Raw genomic sequence first — 17,173 nt, forward strand, 5'->3', positions numbered from 1 at the left:
GAGCGGCGGTCACAGCGCCGGGCGTGACGTCAACATACTGCGCCCCTGTGGGAGGAAAGCCCGTCGAGCAGCGCCGGCCGGAAGGGGAGGGACGCCTGGCCTGGTTTCCGGGCGACTCCACCCTGCTGGCGGCGGCATCATCGTCAGTTTTCCGCGTTTCCTTCCTGAAGTGCAAGCGTGGCGGTCATGCCTTGGATACTCTCGGCAACTAAGCTTGTTCCCGCGGTAGCAAGCGCCCGCAGCCTCTCAGGTTAGACTCACCTCCCACAGTGTCTGCTTCGGGGCTTGCTCTGAGAAGCCTGAGGCGCACCAGAGGGGTCCAGGTTGGTCTGGGCGACCCCTGCTTCAGTGGACTCTTCTGCTGGGGTCTCCACTCCCAAACCCTCTGTGCGCTCCTTGGATTTCTTCTCTATCCCCTGTCCCTGGAAAAGGGTGGGCCCGGGGTTCTTTCTGCAGTTGAGGTATTCTAAGAGGTTGAAATGACTGCAGAGAGAAAAGGGTGTGCTGTCTTCCCAGAGGGGCTGTCTTCAAAGTAACTCGGACTCATGGAAGTTGTGTCAGTTATCACACTTGCCCAGGTGACACAGTGTCTCACATCACGTAGCTCTTGTTTCTGTTAGGTTAACTTACAGTCGGATTTTCGTGTTTTCAAAGAGTAGACGTGAGAGCTGGCTGCAGAATGTACGGGAAACACATGTTTAGTACTACACATCCTTTGAGTAGTTCCTCTCAGAAGAGGTAATATTTGAAAATACTCCTGAGGCTTTTTATGTCTGAAGGCCTTGCTCGAAAAGGCAAGATAGTAAGTCAGGAAGAAAAAAACAAATACCGTATATTAACGCATATATGTGGAGCCTAGAAAAATGATACAGATGAACTGGTTTGCAGGGCAGAAGTTGAGACACGGATGTAGAGAACAAACGTATGGACACCAAGGGGGGAAAGCCGCGGAGGGGTGGGGGTGGTGGTGTGATGAATTGGGCGATTGGGATTGACGTGTATAAAATGGATGACTGATAAGAACCTGCTGTATAAAAATATAAATTAAATAAAATTCAAAAAAAAGAAACTTAAAAAAAGAAAAGGCAAGATAGAGTAGTCCAGGAATGGGGGGCGGGGCATTTTTTTAGGGTGTATTCTGTCGCAAGCAGTGAACATGAAGCTTGATCGGTGAAAGCTGAATCGTCTTTCAGGAAGATCTGCCATTGGATCATATTTTAGTTTTGGGGGCCGATAGGTGAACAATGTGTGAGCCGGAGCATGTGGTAGTTGACACCAGTGTTAAGTCTTGACATGTGTTTCTTACGTTGGTATACCTGAATTTATTGAAAATGGAATGGTAATTATATCAAGACTTACTCCTTACTCTAGAAAGTAAAACTAAAAAGTAATCATTGTTCAGTGCACAGAACTTGCTCTTTGCTTCTAACACTTAAGTTCCATAAAGCTGTCCCTCTCCATGGGAGTAGGTGAATAGATATGCAGTTAGTCAGTCAGTTTTTTTTTTTTTTTTTGCGGTACGCGGGCCTCTCACCGCTGTGGCCTTTCCCGTGGCGGAGCACAGGCTCCGGAAGCGCAGGCCCAGCGGCCATGGCTCACGGGCCCAGCCGCTCCGCGGCGTGCGGGATCCTCCCTGACCGGGGCACAAACCCGTGTCCCCCGCATTGGCAGGCGAACCCTCAACCACTGCGCCACCAGGGAAGCCCACAGTTAGTCAGTCTTGATCACAGAGGCCATAACTTGTGATTTAGAGCTGGAACCATTCTTTGCTTGTAACTTTTTTTCCATTTGTTGAGGCTTTGTGTAAAACCTGATTAATCAAAATTTAGAGCTAGGTACTGGGTTATACACACCAGTGTCCTGGAAAAATGTAGTCATTATGCTTCATTTTGCTTCAGTGGAATAAGTAAATTTAACCACCTCTCATATTAACATCATAATATACATATATAGGCTTTTTGAATGAATGAATGATCTCCTTGGATCTTCACAAGTCCAATAAGTTAGAGCAAATATCATTTTACTGATGGGGAACTGAAACTAACACGATATCACAAGTAGCAAGTGAGGAATGTTAGTTGTATGATTCCCATCTAGTCCTTTTTCTGTTATACCTCTGCTAGGTCTTACTCTGCTTAGTAGAGTCCTTTTGGACCTTTTTATTGAGCCAGAAAGAATGTATCTTCATTCAGTAACTTTTGAGTTAGCAGTCATTGTGGGTGAATCTCCACTTCCCTGGAGTTACAGTCTAGTCAGATGATAGAGAAGCAACAAATAAATGAATATATATAGCAAAGGATGGTAATAGAGTCTTGACTCTAGTGACATGGGAGCCCAAGAAAGGCAATAATGGGTTGTAAGTATGTTATTCTGGGATTTTATAAAGTTTTACAATTTGAAAATTCCACCGACTTTAGATGTTCATAAATAGAACTTCAAATGTCTGTGGTGCTCTTGGGTGCTTTTCCTTAGGAAGACTCTGGGAACAGGGTATTGAGTACCATAGGTAAAGTCCTATTCTGTGAAAGTCATGCATTCCTAAAATGAAAATGCTTTGGCTAATTAAGAGTGTGATTTCATTAGTTGTGATATAGTTATTAACACCTAGTCATTTGAGAAAAAGCAAAATAAAGCATTAATGATGCATAAGTAAGTTTTATATTTTAAAAGACTAGATCATTTAAATATAAGTGTGAGATGAGGAAGGGAAATATTGAAAACATTAAAGAATAAGTAGAAAATAATTTTTAAAAGCCTGTTTGCAGTTAATTCTATTAACATTAATTGAGCACCACATAGGAGAACTAAGCACACAAAAAAAGTTTCTACCATCATGCGAGACGGACAAAAAAGCAAGTAATTGTGGGCTTCCCTGGTGGCGCAGTGGTTGAGAGTCTGCCTGCCGATGCAGGGAACGTGGGTTCGTGCCCCGGTCCGGGAAGATCCCACATGCCATGGAGCGGCTGGGCCCGTGAGCCATGGCCGCTGAGCCTGTGCGTCCGGAGCCTGTGTTCCGCAATGGGAGAGGCCACAGCAGTGAGAGGCCCGCGTACCACAATAAATAAATAAATAAATAAATTAATTAAAAAGCAAGTAATTGTAATGTAACATACTTGTGGGGAGAAGGAAAAAGTGTTGATATTTTCTGGGGGCAGAGAGGGGCAAAGAGGAAACGTGGGCGTGACTTCAAAGGTTAGGAGAGTTGAGACTTGAAAGAAGGCTTAAATTCACCAAGCCAACTAGAGTGATGGAGCCATCCTGGCAGAGAGAAAGAATGCAAAGGCCCAGAACTCTGAAACAGAATGACTGGTACAAAGCTTTGCATCATTAATAAGCCTGGAGCTTTTTTGAAATAGGTTGCTGGGCATGTTAGTAGCTGTTACACCAAAAGGGTTCTGTGGTCAAATAAGTATGGGGAATGCTGCATTTTATAGTGCTCATAATAGACTATTTCCACGTCTCTAAGAGGGAAATGTCTTTGGCATTAATTTGCAAAATGTATTTGACCATGGAGCCCTTTTTCTCTGGTGAATCTTGAACTGGTATCCCTTTGAACACAGATTGGGAAAAGTTGGGCTCAAGCATGAGATGTGTAAGAAGACACATGATAGAAAGTCAAGTTGGGAAGAAAGCTGGTGGCTGGCTCGTGGAGTGTCTTGTATATTATGTTAAGCAACATTGCGCTTTTTCCTCTAGGCAGTAGGAGACGAATAATTTTAAACTATTGAATAAGATTAAATCTGAATTTTTAGTTATCTGTTAAGAATAAAATAAAAAATGGACCAGAGGGCATGTTATTGCATTCTCAAATTTTCAGAGACACTGGTTTTTGCTTTTGTTGAAAAATTGCATTTTTTTCTAAGTCTGATTAGTCCCACATGTGTAACAATAAATAAATTCTACTAAATGTCACATTTTATATAAGTGGCATTTAAAATACTCTGAGCTTTTATGATTTTATTTTCTGCAAATAAGCATTAAATGCTAATTGTCCCCAGTCTCTCCTGTAGAATAAATGAACTTTCCTCCCCACCCACCTACCAACTAAAAATCAAACAAAACAAGAGCTCACGCTTTATTCTAGCAGTCGTTTAAAAATAGTTGATACTAGGGCTTCCCTGGTGGCGCAGTGGTTGAGAGTCCGCCTGCCGATGCAGGGGACACGGGTTCCTGCCCCGGTCCGGGAAGATCCCACATGCCGCAGAGCGGCTAGGCCCGTGAGTCATGGCTGCTGAGCCTGCGGCGTCCGGAGCCTGTGCTCCGCAACGGGAGAGGCCACAACAGTGAGAGGCCCACGTACCGCAAAAAAAAAAAAAAAAAAAATAGTCGATCCTAGAATTTTTTCTGGTTTCAAAATTTATTGCATTGCTATATATCACTGAACTATGTTTTTCGAAAGGTGGTTGGGTTTTAAGTGCTACTAGATTATTTGCTCCTATCTTTTAGTCACATTAAAATTTATAGTAATTATATTTCTAAGATAAAAGATTAATATGATCAATAAGATCTGTTTGTTAAAAAAAAAAAGGAAGAATTCAATGACAGGGAACATGCAGGATGCAAGTCAACGTAGGAAATTCTTTTTTTGTTGCTTAATAAATTCGGGTGCCTTGAATGTAGCACATCCAAAATTTAACACCTCCAGGCCTATCTCAGATTAATGGCACTTCTCTTCTTTCAGTTGCTAAGGCCAAAAATCCTGACTTCTGTCATACCCCACATCCAGTCTGTCAGCAAATTCCATTTGGCCCTACCTTTAGAATATATCCAGAGTCTGATCTCTCTTTACCACCACCGCCTCCACCACCTTGGCCAAGCTACTGCAGTCTCTGGCCTGGATTGTGGCAGTAGCCTGCATTTCCCTGCTTTTACCCCTGCTTACTTAGAGTCTGTTTTTAATGACGGCAACCAGCACAGGCCTGTTTAAGTATGTCAGATTATGTCACTCTTCTGCTCACAGCCTCCATTGGCTTCCTGTCTGACAATTATAACATAGTTCATACTGTGATCTAGTAGTCCCTGAATAATCTGGTCTTCTGTTACCTTTCTTACTTCATCTACTTGCTCTCATAACTGGCCATACTGATCTCCATGTTCCTCAAACACACCTTACACAGTCTGCTTTAGGGACATTTCGCTTGCTAGTCCTGCTGCCTGGAATCTTCTTTGACCATATATCCACATGGCTGACTCCTTCATTTCATTTAGATCTTTTTCCTGGCTACCTTATCTAAAATTTCAAAACTCATTAATCTTTGCTGTTTTCTAAATTCTTAGTATCACTGTTACCACAAATTCATCTTTTTCTAACATACCTAATCCAAACAGCCACTCATCAGATGTTTACAGTCCTGCTAAATACGTTAAAAACATAATCTTAGTGTGGTATTAAACAAATATTATCTGCAAAACTCTAACAGAAACACACAAAGATGGTGTGATGAATTGGATTGACATATATACACTAATATGTATAAAGTGGATAACTAATAAGAACCTGCTGTATAAAAATATAAATAAAATAAAATTTTAAAAAAAGAAGCACATAAAGAGCTGTGTTCAAATGTTATATGAACATAATGTGTCTGAAGAGTCAACTTAATGATTCCTTTTAGTTGACTTCTTCTTCTGTACCTCTTTATGCTTCTTTTTTTTCCTCTTACCACCTGCTTTGAATCCTGCTGAGAAAATAGAGGGATTCCAGTTGCAAAAGTATATTGAGATACATGTTTGGGGCTGCAGGACTTTGGTGAATAATTGTTGAATGACCGTCTTCTCCAACTGCATTCTTCAGCAAAGCTCTCTTCATCTGCCATACCATTTAAAAGAAAGGACTTCAACTCACCATTGTCTTTGTCTCTTTCTTGATCATTCTCAATAATTCTCTTTGTATTGGTATTTCTGCCATTAACAATTTTACCTGAAGTTGTAACAGATATGTAGTTGCCCATCCCACTGTCGTCAAATGTCAGGGAAGAGAATGAATGAAGGCCCTCATGGCCCAGTGAACCACATGGTATATATCCTGTATCATATGAAGAAAATCTCTCGAAAGCTGGATATTCACTGGATGTAGAGGAAAAGATCTTTCACCTCTGTTTCTGCTTCCATAGGAGCTTCTTGGATTATTTAAAAGGTCTGCAAAAAAAAAAAAAAAAAAAGGTCCTCAAGCAAGTCTTCAAAGAAATGAAATGAAAATGGGTCCCTTTTACGAAAAATTTCTTTAAAGACATCATCTGGCTTACGGAATGTGAAGCCATACTCAGAAGAATCATCAAAATGACTTCTGCCTCCACCATTTAATCCTTCTTTGCCATATTTATCATAAATGTCCCATTTTTCATCATTTGATAATGCCTCAGCTACTTCTTTGAATTTTCTCTCGGCTTCTTCTTTATTTTCTGGATTTTTATCAGGGTGCCATTTAAGTGCCACTTTTCAATAATCCTTTTTAATGTCCACAGGTGAAGTATATCTCTGCAATTCTAGAACTTCATAGTAATCCACTGTGTTGTAACAGGTGGTTGGAAAGGGGTGCTCAGGGTAGTGAGAACCGTGGTTTCCTCTCAGCTTAGGCTCTGCTGGTGATGGTGGTAGAGGCAGTGACTGCAGATAGGCACATTTTTACATTGAAGACAATGTTATTACCATGGACCACTGCTAGGACACATTAGGATACAGATTATATGGCAAGCAGAGTTACAAGCTTATGTCAGGGAGGGCTGCATTGTGGTGTCACTGTGGGGTTGGGGTAGGGACTAGACCTTCCAAACAGAGCTAGTCCAGAGTCATACCAGACCATCCTTAACCCTCTGGACTATTTCCCCTATATTTTCCTGGAAGCCTCAAACAGTGCCATATAAACCAGTGGGAGCTGTTGTTTATGGCCACAGCATACCTCTTGCATAATATGACCTCTGGGTTACTGAGCTTTAATAACTTACTTCTCAGTTGTTCCATGTTTTTGTTTGAAAAAATGAAGAATTTGTGAACTATGAAAAAATAATCAAGCACTTGACATATTTATTTCAACCTTAGTAAGTCATTGTATTAGTCCTGAGGCTACCATAACAAATTACCATGAACATGTCTGCTTAAAACAACAGAAATGTATTGTCTCACAGTTCTGGAGGCCAGAAGCCCGAGATCATGTGTCAGCAGGACTACACTCCTTCCCGGGGCACTAGGGGAGAATCCGTTCTTCCCATCTTCCAGCTTCTGGTGGCTATACATATTCCTTGGCTTGTGGCCACATCTCTTCTGTTTCTGCCTCCATGGTTACATTGCTTCCTCCTCTTCTGTCTCAATTCTCCCTGTGCATTTCTCTTACAAGGACACATGTCATTGGATTTAGGATCAACCCAGATAATGCAGGATGATCCGTTCATCTCAAGTTCCTTAATTACATCTGCAAAAACCCTTTTTCCAATTAACAGTCACAAGTTCTGGAGATTAGGATGTGGACGTATCTTCTGGGGGCCACCATTCCAGACACTGCAGTAATAAAATCATTTTAGTGCACTGAGGCAAGCTTATTTTTAATGGAATAGGGCAGCAAAAATAAGAGTCACAGGAAGAATAGTATTTAGTGAAATTTCTATATATATTATACATATATATGTCTGTATATACTAGGTTACTGTGTAAAATATATTTCTTTTTTTTTTTTTTTTTTTGCGGTATGCAGGCCTCTCACTGTTGTGGCCTCTCCCGTTGTGGAGCACAGGCTCCGGATGCACAGGCTCAGCAGCCATAGCTCACGGGCCCAGCCGCTCTGCGGCATGTGGGATCTTCCCGGACCGGGGCATGAACCTGTGTCCCCTGCATCGGCAGGTGGACTCTCAACCACTGCGCCACCAGGGAAGCCCTAAAATATATTTCTTACTGTGGGTCTTGGTTTTAAAAATTTGAAAGCCACTACCTAATATAACGGCTTTATTTCACAGGTGAAGAAATAAGTACAGAGGAGTTATGTAACATGCCAAGATCATGTAGTTAGTAGAACTAAACTAGAACTAGCACTTTTTTCTACTATACCATGCTGCCTTTAATTCTTTGTCTTAGATTGCCTTCTGGAGTACATGCTTATTTCCTTCATTTTTCTCTATGGTCGCTTCATCTTTCTTTTTCTTTCAACTTTTTTATTATGGAAAATTTCAAACATATACACAAGTAGAGTAGTATAATGAACTCTGATGTACCCATCACACAGCTTCAATAATTATCAGCTCATGGCCAGTCTTGTTTCATTCAAATCCCCATTCATCCTCTCCGCAATCCACCCCACCCCCATATTATTTTGAGACAAACCTGAGATCATATCACTTCATCTGTAAATATTTCTATTTATATCTCTAAAAGATAAGTTTCTTTTTAACATAATCACAACACCATTATCACACGTTAAAACAAATATTACTTCCGTAATACCATCAAATATGCAATCACTGTCCCAATTTCCAGTGATCTCATAAATATAATGTACTTGTTTTACAGTTTGTTGCTTGAATCGGGATCCAGTTAAGGTTCACATATTACAGTTGGTTGATAATGTCTTTTAAGGCTTACTTAATCTATAGATTCCCCCTTCCATACCTTACCACCCCTACCTGCCTTCGAATTTATGTGGAAAAAGCTGAATTGTTCTTTGTTGATTGCTTCCCTGTGGTGTCACTTAGCAGGTTTCTCTGTATTTTTGTAAATTGCTTGCCTCATCTTTGTTAAGCTTTCAACCTGTGTAGACTGGGCATATTCCTTAATATGTATTCTGTACATTTTCTAAAGACAGATTCCAGGAAATACTTAATATTTTGTCCTTTTTCTCATTTTCCACTATTCTTAACTGTATTTTCATACTGCCTGGAAACCTGTACCATTTTCTCTGTCTTTTTAATCATTCAAGAAGCTATAATTTTTCTCAATAACCCTTTGTAAATTTAATTCAAAGTTAATGTTTAAGACTTCTTAACTCTCCAAATACATACGCTGTCATTCATGCTTTATAATCCCTACTAAAACCTTTAACTTGATCCAGACTTACTGCGTTTTGCTGTGGTAGTGATTGTATGTTCACGGGAAGATTGTACAGTACTAATTGTATTGTTGGGATTTAGCAGAGAAGACTTACTGAGTGACAGAGTAGAGGGATAAGAGCAAAGATTTTGAAGTTAAATAAAACTGAGTTTGAATCCCAGCTTCCCTAGTACTAACTGTGTAACATTGCACAAATTACTTCTCTGAGTCTGATTCCTTGTTTGTTAAAAAAAAATAAAAAAGAAGGCGATGATAATGCCTACCTCACGTAACAGTTAAAAATCTAATTCCTTAGTTTGGTGTACAAAGCCTTCAATGGTCTGATCCTTACCTTGCTGATCTTTTCCTCTCCCACCAGCAGCAACACTGACCTGAAATTCTCTTTCTATCCCTTTTCCCTCTACACGCACACATGGGCACATGTGAATGTGGTGCTTTCTATGCCTTCCCTTTCATAATCTCATTCATGATAACCTTCAGCTCCCCTTGTCACTTTCACTGACTAATTCCTACTCAGAGTAGGCATTTCTACTTCTGCAGTCTCACACAAGCGCCTGTAGTGTGCTTCTCTGTTCCCCAGATCACTGTGTCCTATCGTCATTGTACCCGTCCCAGAACGTTGTGTTAGTTTTTGTGCTCTCAAAAACCTTGTGTATGAATCCACCACTGCGTTCACAATGTAGTATTGCTCTGTCTCACCTCCACTAGACTGTATGTTCTTTCCAGACCAGGACAGATAGTCTTGTGTCTTTCCCAGCATGTGCCAATCACACACTTAATAAATCTTGCTGAATGAATGCTAATAATATTACTTCTTATGGGCTAAATATGATTAAGCATTTTTCAGACATTTCACTAGCTCTAACATTCCAAGATTAAATGAGATAAGATATGCATATTTTCTCAAACTTCACATATTCTCAATAAAAATGTTAATTCTCTTTTTCTGAATTTTAGGACACAGCATAACACTACCTCAATGGAATACTTCCTACCCCCTCCCCTGCTTTTGTTTGTTGTCTTTCTTCTGTTCCCATAGTTCCTATTCATACGTTAATCATACCGTATGTATATATACCTCTATTATATTCAGGTAGACTAAAGTCACTAAAGGTAAAGATAATCTCATTTCTGTATCCCTAAGGCCCAACACAGGCTCTGGCTGGCCCAGAGGAAGGACCATATAAATACTGAAGGAGATACTAATTTGCATTTTTCTAAAGCATCCTACTGCTGGAGGTAGATAAATGTGTATATACTGTCAGGACTTTCTAGGTACACTATTCCATTTCATCCTCTTTATCTCTCCTTCAGGACGCATGTCATGTTCACAGCGAAGGTACTCCCTGCAGCCCATCCCAGAGAGGAGGATTCCAAACCGATACTTAGGCCAGCCCAGCCCCTTTACACACCCACACCTCCTCAGACCAGGTAAGGCCTTTTAACTGTAATGACTGTCTCTCTCTATAGGGGCTTTGTCTAGAACTGTGCTATCCAATAGAATTTTTGCAGCAGTGGGAATGTTCTACAGCTTTGCTGTCCAATACAGTAGCCACTATACACAAGTGGCTACTGTACACTTAAAATGTTGCTAGTGCAACTGAGGAACTAAGTTTTTTAAAATTTTATTTTAATTAATTTAAATTTAAACAGCTACATGTGGCTAATAGTACTGTATAGACAGCACCATCTAGAGCAATAAATACGATTAGCCTTATAATTCAGAAGTATCAGTGAAAAGTATGTATTTCAAGATGTTTTTAAAGAAAAATTCTGTTACTTTCTAAAACATGGTGTCTAGAACTGTGTTCTAACTATTGATTCTTTGTGAACTACTGTGTTAAAGACATTTTAGGAAACATTTCTCTTGAAAGCATTAAATGCTCATGTCAATATTAAGAAAAATATTTTTATATAGGTTACACAAGATTTCCAGATGTGATTGTCACAACTTTGAGAAGTTGTAACAGTGATAAAGGTGATGCAAAAAGTTGATAAAGGTTTACTTCACTAATTTTTTTTTTCTACTTTAAGATTCCAGCGTTCCTGCTGGAAGATGTGTCATCACTATTGTTCAAATTCATACCTAAGGTTTTTTTTTTTTTTTTTTTTTTTTTCAAGACACTTAAGGGATGAACTATGATGAATGAATATCATCCCAAAGAGGTAGGCAGGGTAAAACCAAATGCTTTGGAGAAAAATCAGTCAGGTTTTCAAGGGAGATTAATTGTTGCTTCTGCCATGCGAAGTTAAATCTATATTTACTGTGTAAGCATATATATTAATAATCTAAATTGCCTTTGGAAATATGTTGCTCTTTCACTGTCTCCACTCAGTGAATGATACCAGTGTGTCTCTCAGTGAGGGCTTCCTTTTGCTGATTCTTCATCAGACTGGAATTCCTGCTGGGAAGTCGGCTGAGACTCAGGAAATGCAGCTCACCACTGAAACACACAGGAAATCAGAGTTTTTCAAAGCTGTAAGGTAAGCTTAATAGCAATACAGTTGATATTAATTTAAGTATTTCTCCATCCAATCAACCTACCTGTAGCTTCAATTTAATACTAAGTTTTACCAGCTTTGAAAATTACTGATTTCTCGTGGTGAGATACTTTTACATGGTGAGCTGCATTTTCCAGGCCTTGAAACTAGTAATCATGTTGTCAAGATGATGGCCTCTGTATCTAGACTGTTATTTGTGTTATGTGCATGTTAACTATGTTAAAAATGAATGTAAATAAATACATAAAAGTTCATATATATACATATGTTCATATAAACTATGGGGGGAAAGGAATACCTATCATAATTTTTTTTTTTTGTTCTTGCGATATGCGGGCCTCTCACTGTTGTGGCCTCTCCCGTTGCGGAGCACAGACTCCGTACGCCGCAGGCTCAGCGGCCATGGCTTATGGGCCCAGCTGCTCCGTGGCATGTGGGATCTTCCCGGACCAGGGCATGAACCCGTGTCCCCTGCATCGGCAGGCGGACTCTCAACCACTGTGCCACCAGGGAAGCCCAACTATCATAATTTTTATTCTCCTGTACAATAGGGATTGGGGTAAGTGAGAAGGGATAAAAGTAGATAGAATTTTAAAAGAGAATTATCAGTGTTAAAGAAACCACCAGATATACAATAGCCAAAGTGTTAATCACTTATCTTTCTCCACGTAGAGAAGCAAAACTTACAGGAATGTTAAAATAATTGAGGGGTGGAGGAAGAGTCAATTATTAAGAAAAATTAAGAGGCATTTAATACTTTTTTTAAAATCTCTTTTACAAAGCCAAGGTCAGTTTGTTAGTTTGGGGTTTAAAAGTATGTTTCTATTATGTGGTTTGCTCCAAAAGGTTTCATGTTTGGAATATTTCCCCAGTACTTGCCAGTACTTTAAACTTTTGGAAAATATCTCAGTCCCTTTCCTAATTATTATACAAGTTCCATATATATGATAGACAAATTAGAGAATTCAGATAGGGCTTCCCTGGTGGCGCAGTGGTTGAGAGTCCGCCTGCCGATGCAGGGGACATGGGTTCGTGCCCCGGTCTGGGAAGATCCCACATGCCGCAGAGCGGCTAGGCCCGTGAGTCATGGCCGCTGAGCCTGCAGCGTCTGGAGCCTGTGCTCCGCAACGGGAGAGGCCACAACAGTGAGAGGCCCGCGTACCACAAAAGAAAAAAAAAAAAAGCTCCTGAATCACTTAACTCATTCTTGTCATTGTGTGAGAAAACCAGATAATTCAGGGCTTTCATGTAAATAATTACTTTGATAGGGATAATGGTCATCCCTATAAATTTTACTCTTTCAAGATCCTACCTGGCTTTGTATTACCAAGGATGACAACCTCTTCAAGTGTAAATTATTTATTGTGGTAATAATTATAACTAATATTTATATAGTGCTAACTGTTCTAAGTATTTCATTAATTTATTAAATCCTCCTGACAACTTTGTGAAGTGGGTGCTATTATTATCTCCACTTTACAGATGAGGACACAGGCACAGAACAGTTTGGTAGCTCTCTCCAAGTCACTCAGTAGGTTGTTAAGCCAGAATTCCAACTCAGCAAAAGTCTGAGTCCACACTTAACCACAAAACAGCACATAACACCCATGCCAAAGAATACTATATGGGAATTTTTTTAAGTCTTTTTTTTTGATATAATATTTTTGGTAAGAAGAAATTCAAGTGAGAGAAGTCTTGATGTAAAAGTTATTTCAGCTTTAGAGAGTGGTATAGTCATCCCTTGGTATCCTTAGGGGATTGGTTCCAGGACCCTCTCAGATGCCAAAATCTGCGGATGCTTAAGTCCCTTACCTAAAATGGCATAGTATATGACTGCAATCCATGCACATCCTCCCATATACTATAGTCCATCTCTAGATTACTTATAATACCTAATACAATGTAAATGCTATGTAAATAGTTGCTCATGCACAGCAAATTGAAGTTTTGCTTTTTGCGACTTTCTGGAATTTTTTTTCCAAATATTTTTGACCTGTGGTTGGTTGAATCCCCAGATGCAGAACCTATGGATATGGAGGGCCAGCTATACTTTTTTTTTTTAATGTGATAAAATTTACATTAGGTGAATTGCACAGAGCTTAAATATGCAATTCAGTGAGTTTTGACAAAGGTACACCAATATAACCCATACCCCATTCAAGATATAGGGCATTTCCGTCACCCCAGAAAGTCCCCTCATACCCTTCTAGTCAGTCCCCACCTCCATCCTTAACCACTGCTCTAGTTTCTATCAACATGATTGTTTTGCCTGTTCTTGAGTTTCGTGTAAGTGGAATCATACAGTATGAACCCTTTCTGTCTGGCTTGTTTTGCTCAGTATATGCAAATGAAATCCATTGAGAGTATTTTTAAATTATTTATTTGATCATTTCATTTTTTTCAGAGAGGTCTGTGTTTTACTTTATAAAGGAAATGTTTATTAGCTTTTTCTTTACCCCCATTTTCCAACTACATAGTAATAGATCATTTTATGCACTACTTCCTTATATACAATAAAAAAACTCCTAATATTAAACAGAATTCAAGGACACTGCTTCAGGCCACGTTAAAATCCTAACCTAGTTAGTTTCAGGAAATAATTAAAATACATACCTGGATTGTAGCAAAGACTTGCATATTTCCATCCATTTTCTGTCTTCATAAAACTTTTCCTCTCTGGGTTTTCTGCCTGGCTGGTAAAATATGAAGAACATTTTTCTTATTCTCTCGAGAGGTCCAATCCTAGATGTCCTGGAAGAGCTTTTCTTCTTGGCTGCACAGTCTCAGGATTGATTGTGAGACTTTGTTATTTACAGAGTCCAGATTGTGACATCTAGGCATTTGATTGATTAAATAACTTGTTAGAGTAGCCCTTCTATCCTTAATTGACTCCACATGACAAAATACTGACTTTGCTTCTTAATACTTTACAACTTGACAAAGTTACCAGAATGTCTATTCAGATGCAGTTTTATCTGAAGAAAGTCAGGCTAGATTGACTATAATGGTTAGTTCTATGATCAAAGGCCATAACAACTGCCAGGTTTACCTCGAGGGTTGAAGTTCATTGCTTTATCACACTTTTTTTCCCTCCTTCAGTTGATAAGGTGTGTTTTTCCTTGGTTAATTTTTCTGTTGTGATGAAGAGTTCTTCGAAATTTCAGAAGTTTGGAAGCATATAGTTAATGGTCACTGTATAGTGTTTACAGTTAGTAAGCTTGGGAAAATGTAGTCAGTGTTTTAAATATTTCTCATATAGTCATTTGTATGAAATTAGATTCAGCAACGAGGAATGCTTTGAAGGGCGAAAAAGGTGGTTTTGCAATCCTGCTTTGATTTTTAAATAATTTTATCTTTTTTTCAGAAGTTACTTCCTAATATACATATATGTATACTCTGTTATTAATGAAAATGAGAGATAACACATTGATTAATTAAGATCATTAATATTGTGAATTTTCTTCTTATTTCCAAAGTTTTTTTAAAAACACAATGAATTGATTTTTTAAGTTTAGTTTTATTACATGGACCATAGCTGGGAAATGACCAAAAGCAAAGCACAGGATAGGGACCAAGTAAAATGACAAAAAGGAAAAGTTGGATAATCCACCAATTATAACCAGCCTCTGCTTTTAGAAAAGAGTATTTGCTGCTTGGGTAAATTAGGAAATTTCCAATATTGAGTAACAGTGGCAGACTTAACATGAGTAATTATCAGGGAGATAAAGAGTTAAGCTGTTCTTGGGCTCTGGTATAAAGTTCGATATTCTGCCCTAGAGCCCTAGGGGACTCTTAGCCAACTCAATCCTCAGAGAAAGAAATGTGATGTGAGCTTTTCTAGGACCAACTCTGTTGCTTTGCCTGGCCTGTAAGGCCCTCTCTTATTTATCTCTTTTGTTTCTTACCAATTTTGTTAATAAAAATGTAAATTTTTATATTGTAGGTAAATAAAAGTTAAATAAAAAATTATTAATGGGATAGAACTACAGAATTTTCTGGAGAGGTAAACTATGCATAGGTAAAACAACTAGACAGTTCCAAAGTAATCATAAACAGCTGAGTTGTATGTACTGAACATGAGTACTAAGAAAACTCGAAGGACTTTGATCCACTAATTTCTCTCCTGGGACTATCCCACAGAAATAAAAGCAACAGTACATAGGGCATTTAAAAGTACCCTATGTATATAAGTAGAAAGATGTTCATTATTGCAGCAAAAAGCTGAAAATAATATGAATGCCCACCAGTATGGAAATGGGTCAGGAAGTTATGATACATTCCCCCAAGAAATAATATGGAGACATCAAGCAGAATGAGTTGAAGCTATGCTAAATAAGTTGGTGGGAGGGACTTCTATGAGGTATTGTTGTGTTAGAAAGACAACATAAACACAAGACTGTGTAGTATCCCATTTTTGTAAAACACTAGTGACTCAAAAAACCCTAAATGCAGGTATATGTGTATGTGATTATATGAGTATTGAGAAAAATAGGAAAGGATACGTACTAAATTACAAATACGGGGGTGGTTCTAATGTGGGTAGAAGGAGGGAAGGGGAGTGAGGTCTCAAACAATGAAGAAATGGGGGAAAAGTGTTTAACTATTGAAAGAGTATGGTATGATTACATTTATACACAACTATAAGATGTGTATATGAAAATTAAATAGTTGACTTTAAAAAAAATGTAATTCAAAGGAACAAATCAACATGATCTGGGCTAATCAAGAAAGCCTTTTGAATCAGAAGGGTCTAAAAACAAACATATATTGAGCTCCAAGTCTTGAGTGGAATTGCTTTGGAGGGAGAAGAAATTTTAGAAAGGGGACACACTGTAAGGAAGGTAACAGGTTGGACTTATGTAAGATATAGAAGGAATTAATTTCAGAATAATTGGGGGAATGATAAGAAAAAAGTTGGCCACGTCACCAAAGAACACATTTGTGTGATTTCATTTATATGAAATCTGTACTATAGACAAACCCAGAGAGGCAGAAAATAGATTAGTGGTTGTCAAGGGCTGGATTGGATTCGGAGGAAACAGGGAGTAACTATTGATTGGCATGGGATTTCTTTTTGGAGTGATGAAATATTCTAAAATTGTTTAGGGTAATGGTTGCACAAATCTGTGAATATACCAAAAATCATTGAATTGTACACTTGTAAGTGGGCGAATTGTATGGTATGAAAATATCTCAGTAGAGCTGTTACCAAAAAAAGTTTGGCCAGATAAGTTGAAGTCACCTGGTAGAGAACATTAAAATGTTACATTTAAATGTAAATGTTAAAGTGGCTTAAGAGTATGAATTTGATCTGACAGACGATAAAGAACCATTGTAGGTTATGAGTATGGAGTGGACTGTCCATGGTTTCCCTTTTTTAACCTCTTTTTCTCTTTATTTGGGACTTTAATTATAAGAGTATATGCTCATTGAAACAGAGTTCAAATAATGTAATAAATCATGTTAAATAGAAAATTTCAGTTTATGTCACTCTCCATAGGTTACCACTATAAAAATTCTGATTCTTTTCTAAATTCTTTTTTCTCTCTCCTTTGTTTTTTTTAAACATAATGAGAACATATTGTCCATCTTCTTATTTAACTTTCTTACACAGCAGTGTTTCATGGCTATCTTCCCA

The 17,173-nt window shown here is 38.7% G+C and overlaps 2 protein-coding genes across 3 annotated transcripts in view; one reads left to right on the plus strand and one right to left on the minus strand.

Annotated features, from left to right (window-relative positions):
• Positions 1–85: 85 nt before the first annotated feature.
• Positions 86–17,173, plus strand: part of XPNPEP3 (X-prolyl aminopeptidase 3) — a 58,435-nt gene continuing 41,347 nt past the window's right edge. For both annotated transcript variants that reach the window (XM_027107760.1, XM_027107763.1), the window contains exons 1-2: positions 86–250; positions 10,348–10,464. In XM_027107760.1, coding sequence (XP_026963561.1) covers positions 187–250; positions 10,348–10,464 — 181 coding nt within the window. In that variant the 5' untranslated portion in view covers positions 86–186. The remainder of the gene's footprint in view (positions 251–10,347; positions 10,465–17,173) is intronic.
• DNAJB7 (DnaJ heat shock protein family (Hsp40) member B7) lies at positions 5,469–6,621 on the minus strand (the record flags this gene model as incomplete). Its single annotated transcript, XM_027108188.1, is given in 4 exon segments — positions 5,469–5,705; positions 5,708–6,079; positions 6,082–6,130; positions 6,133–6,621. Coding segments are annotated over 4 exon segments (1,017 nt in total), but the record flags the coding sequence as incomplete, so codon positions are not given.

Source organism: Aethalodelphis obliquidens, unplaced genomic scaffold (genome assembly GCF_003676395.1).
Source record: "Aethalodelphis obliquidens isolate GAN/ISIS:26980383/991018 unplaced genomic scaffold, ASM367639v1 scaffold8, whole genome shotgun sequence".
NCBI classification, from domain to species: Eukaryota; Metazoa; Chordata; class Mammalia; order Artiodactyla; family Delphinidae; genus Aethalodelphis; species Aethalodelphis obliquidens.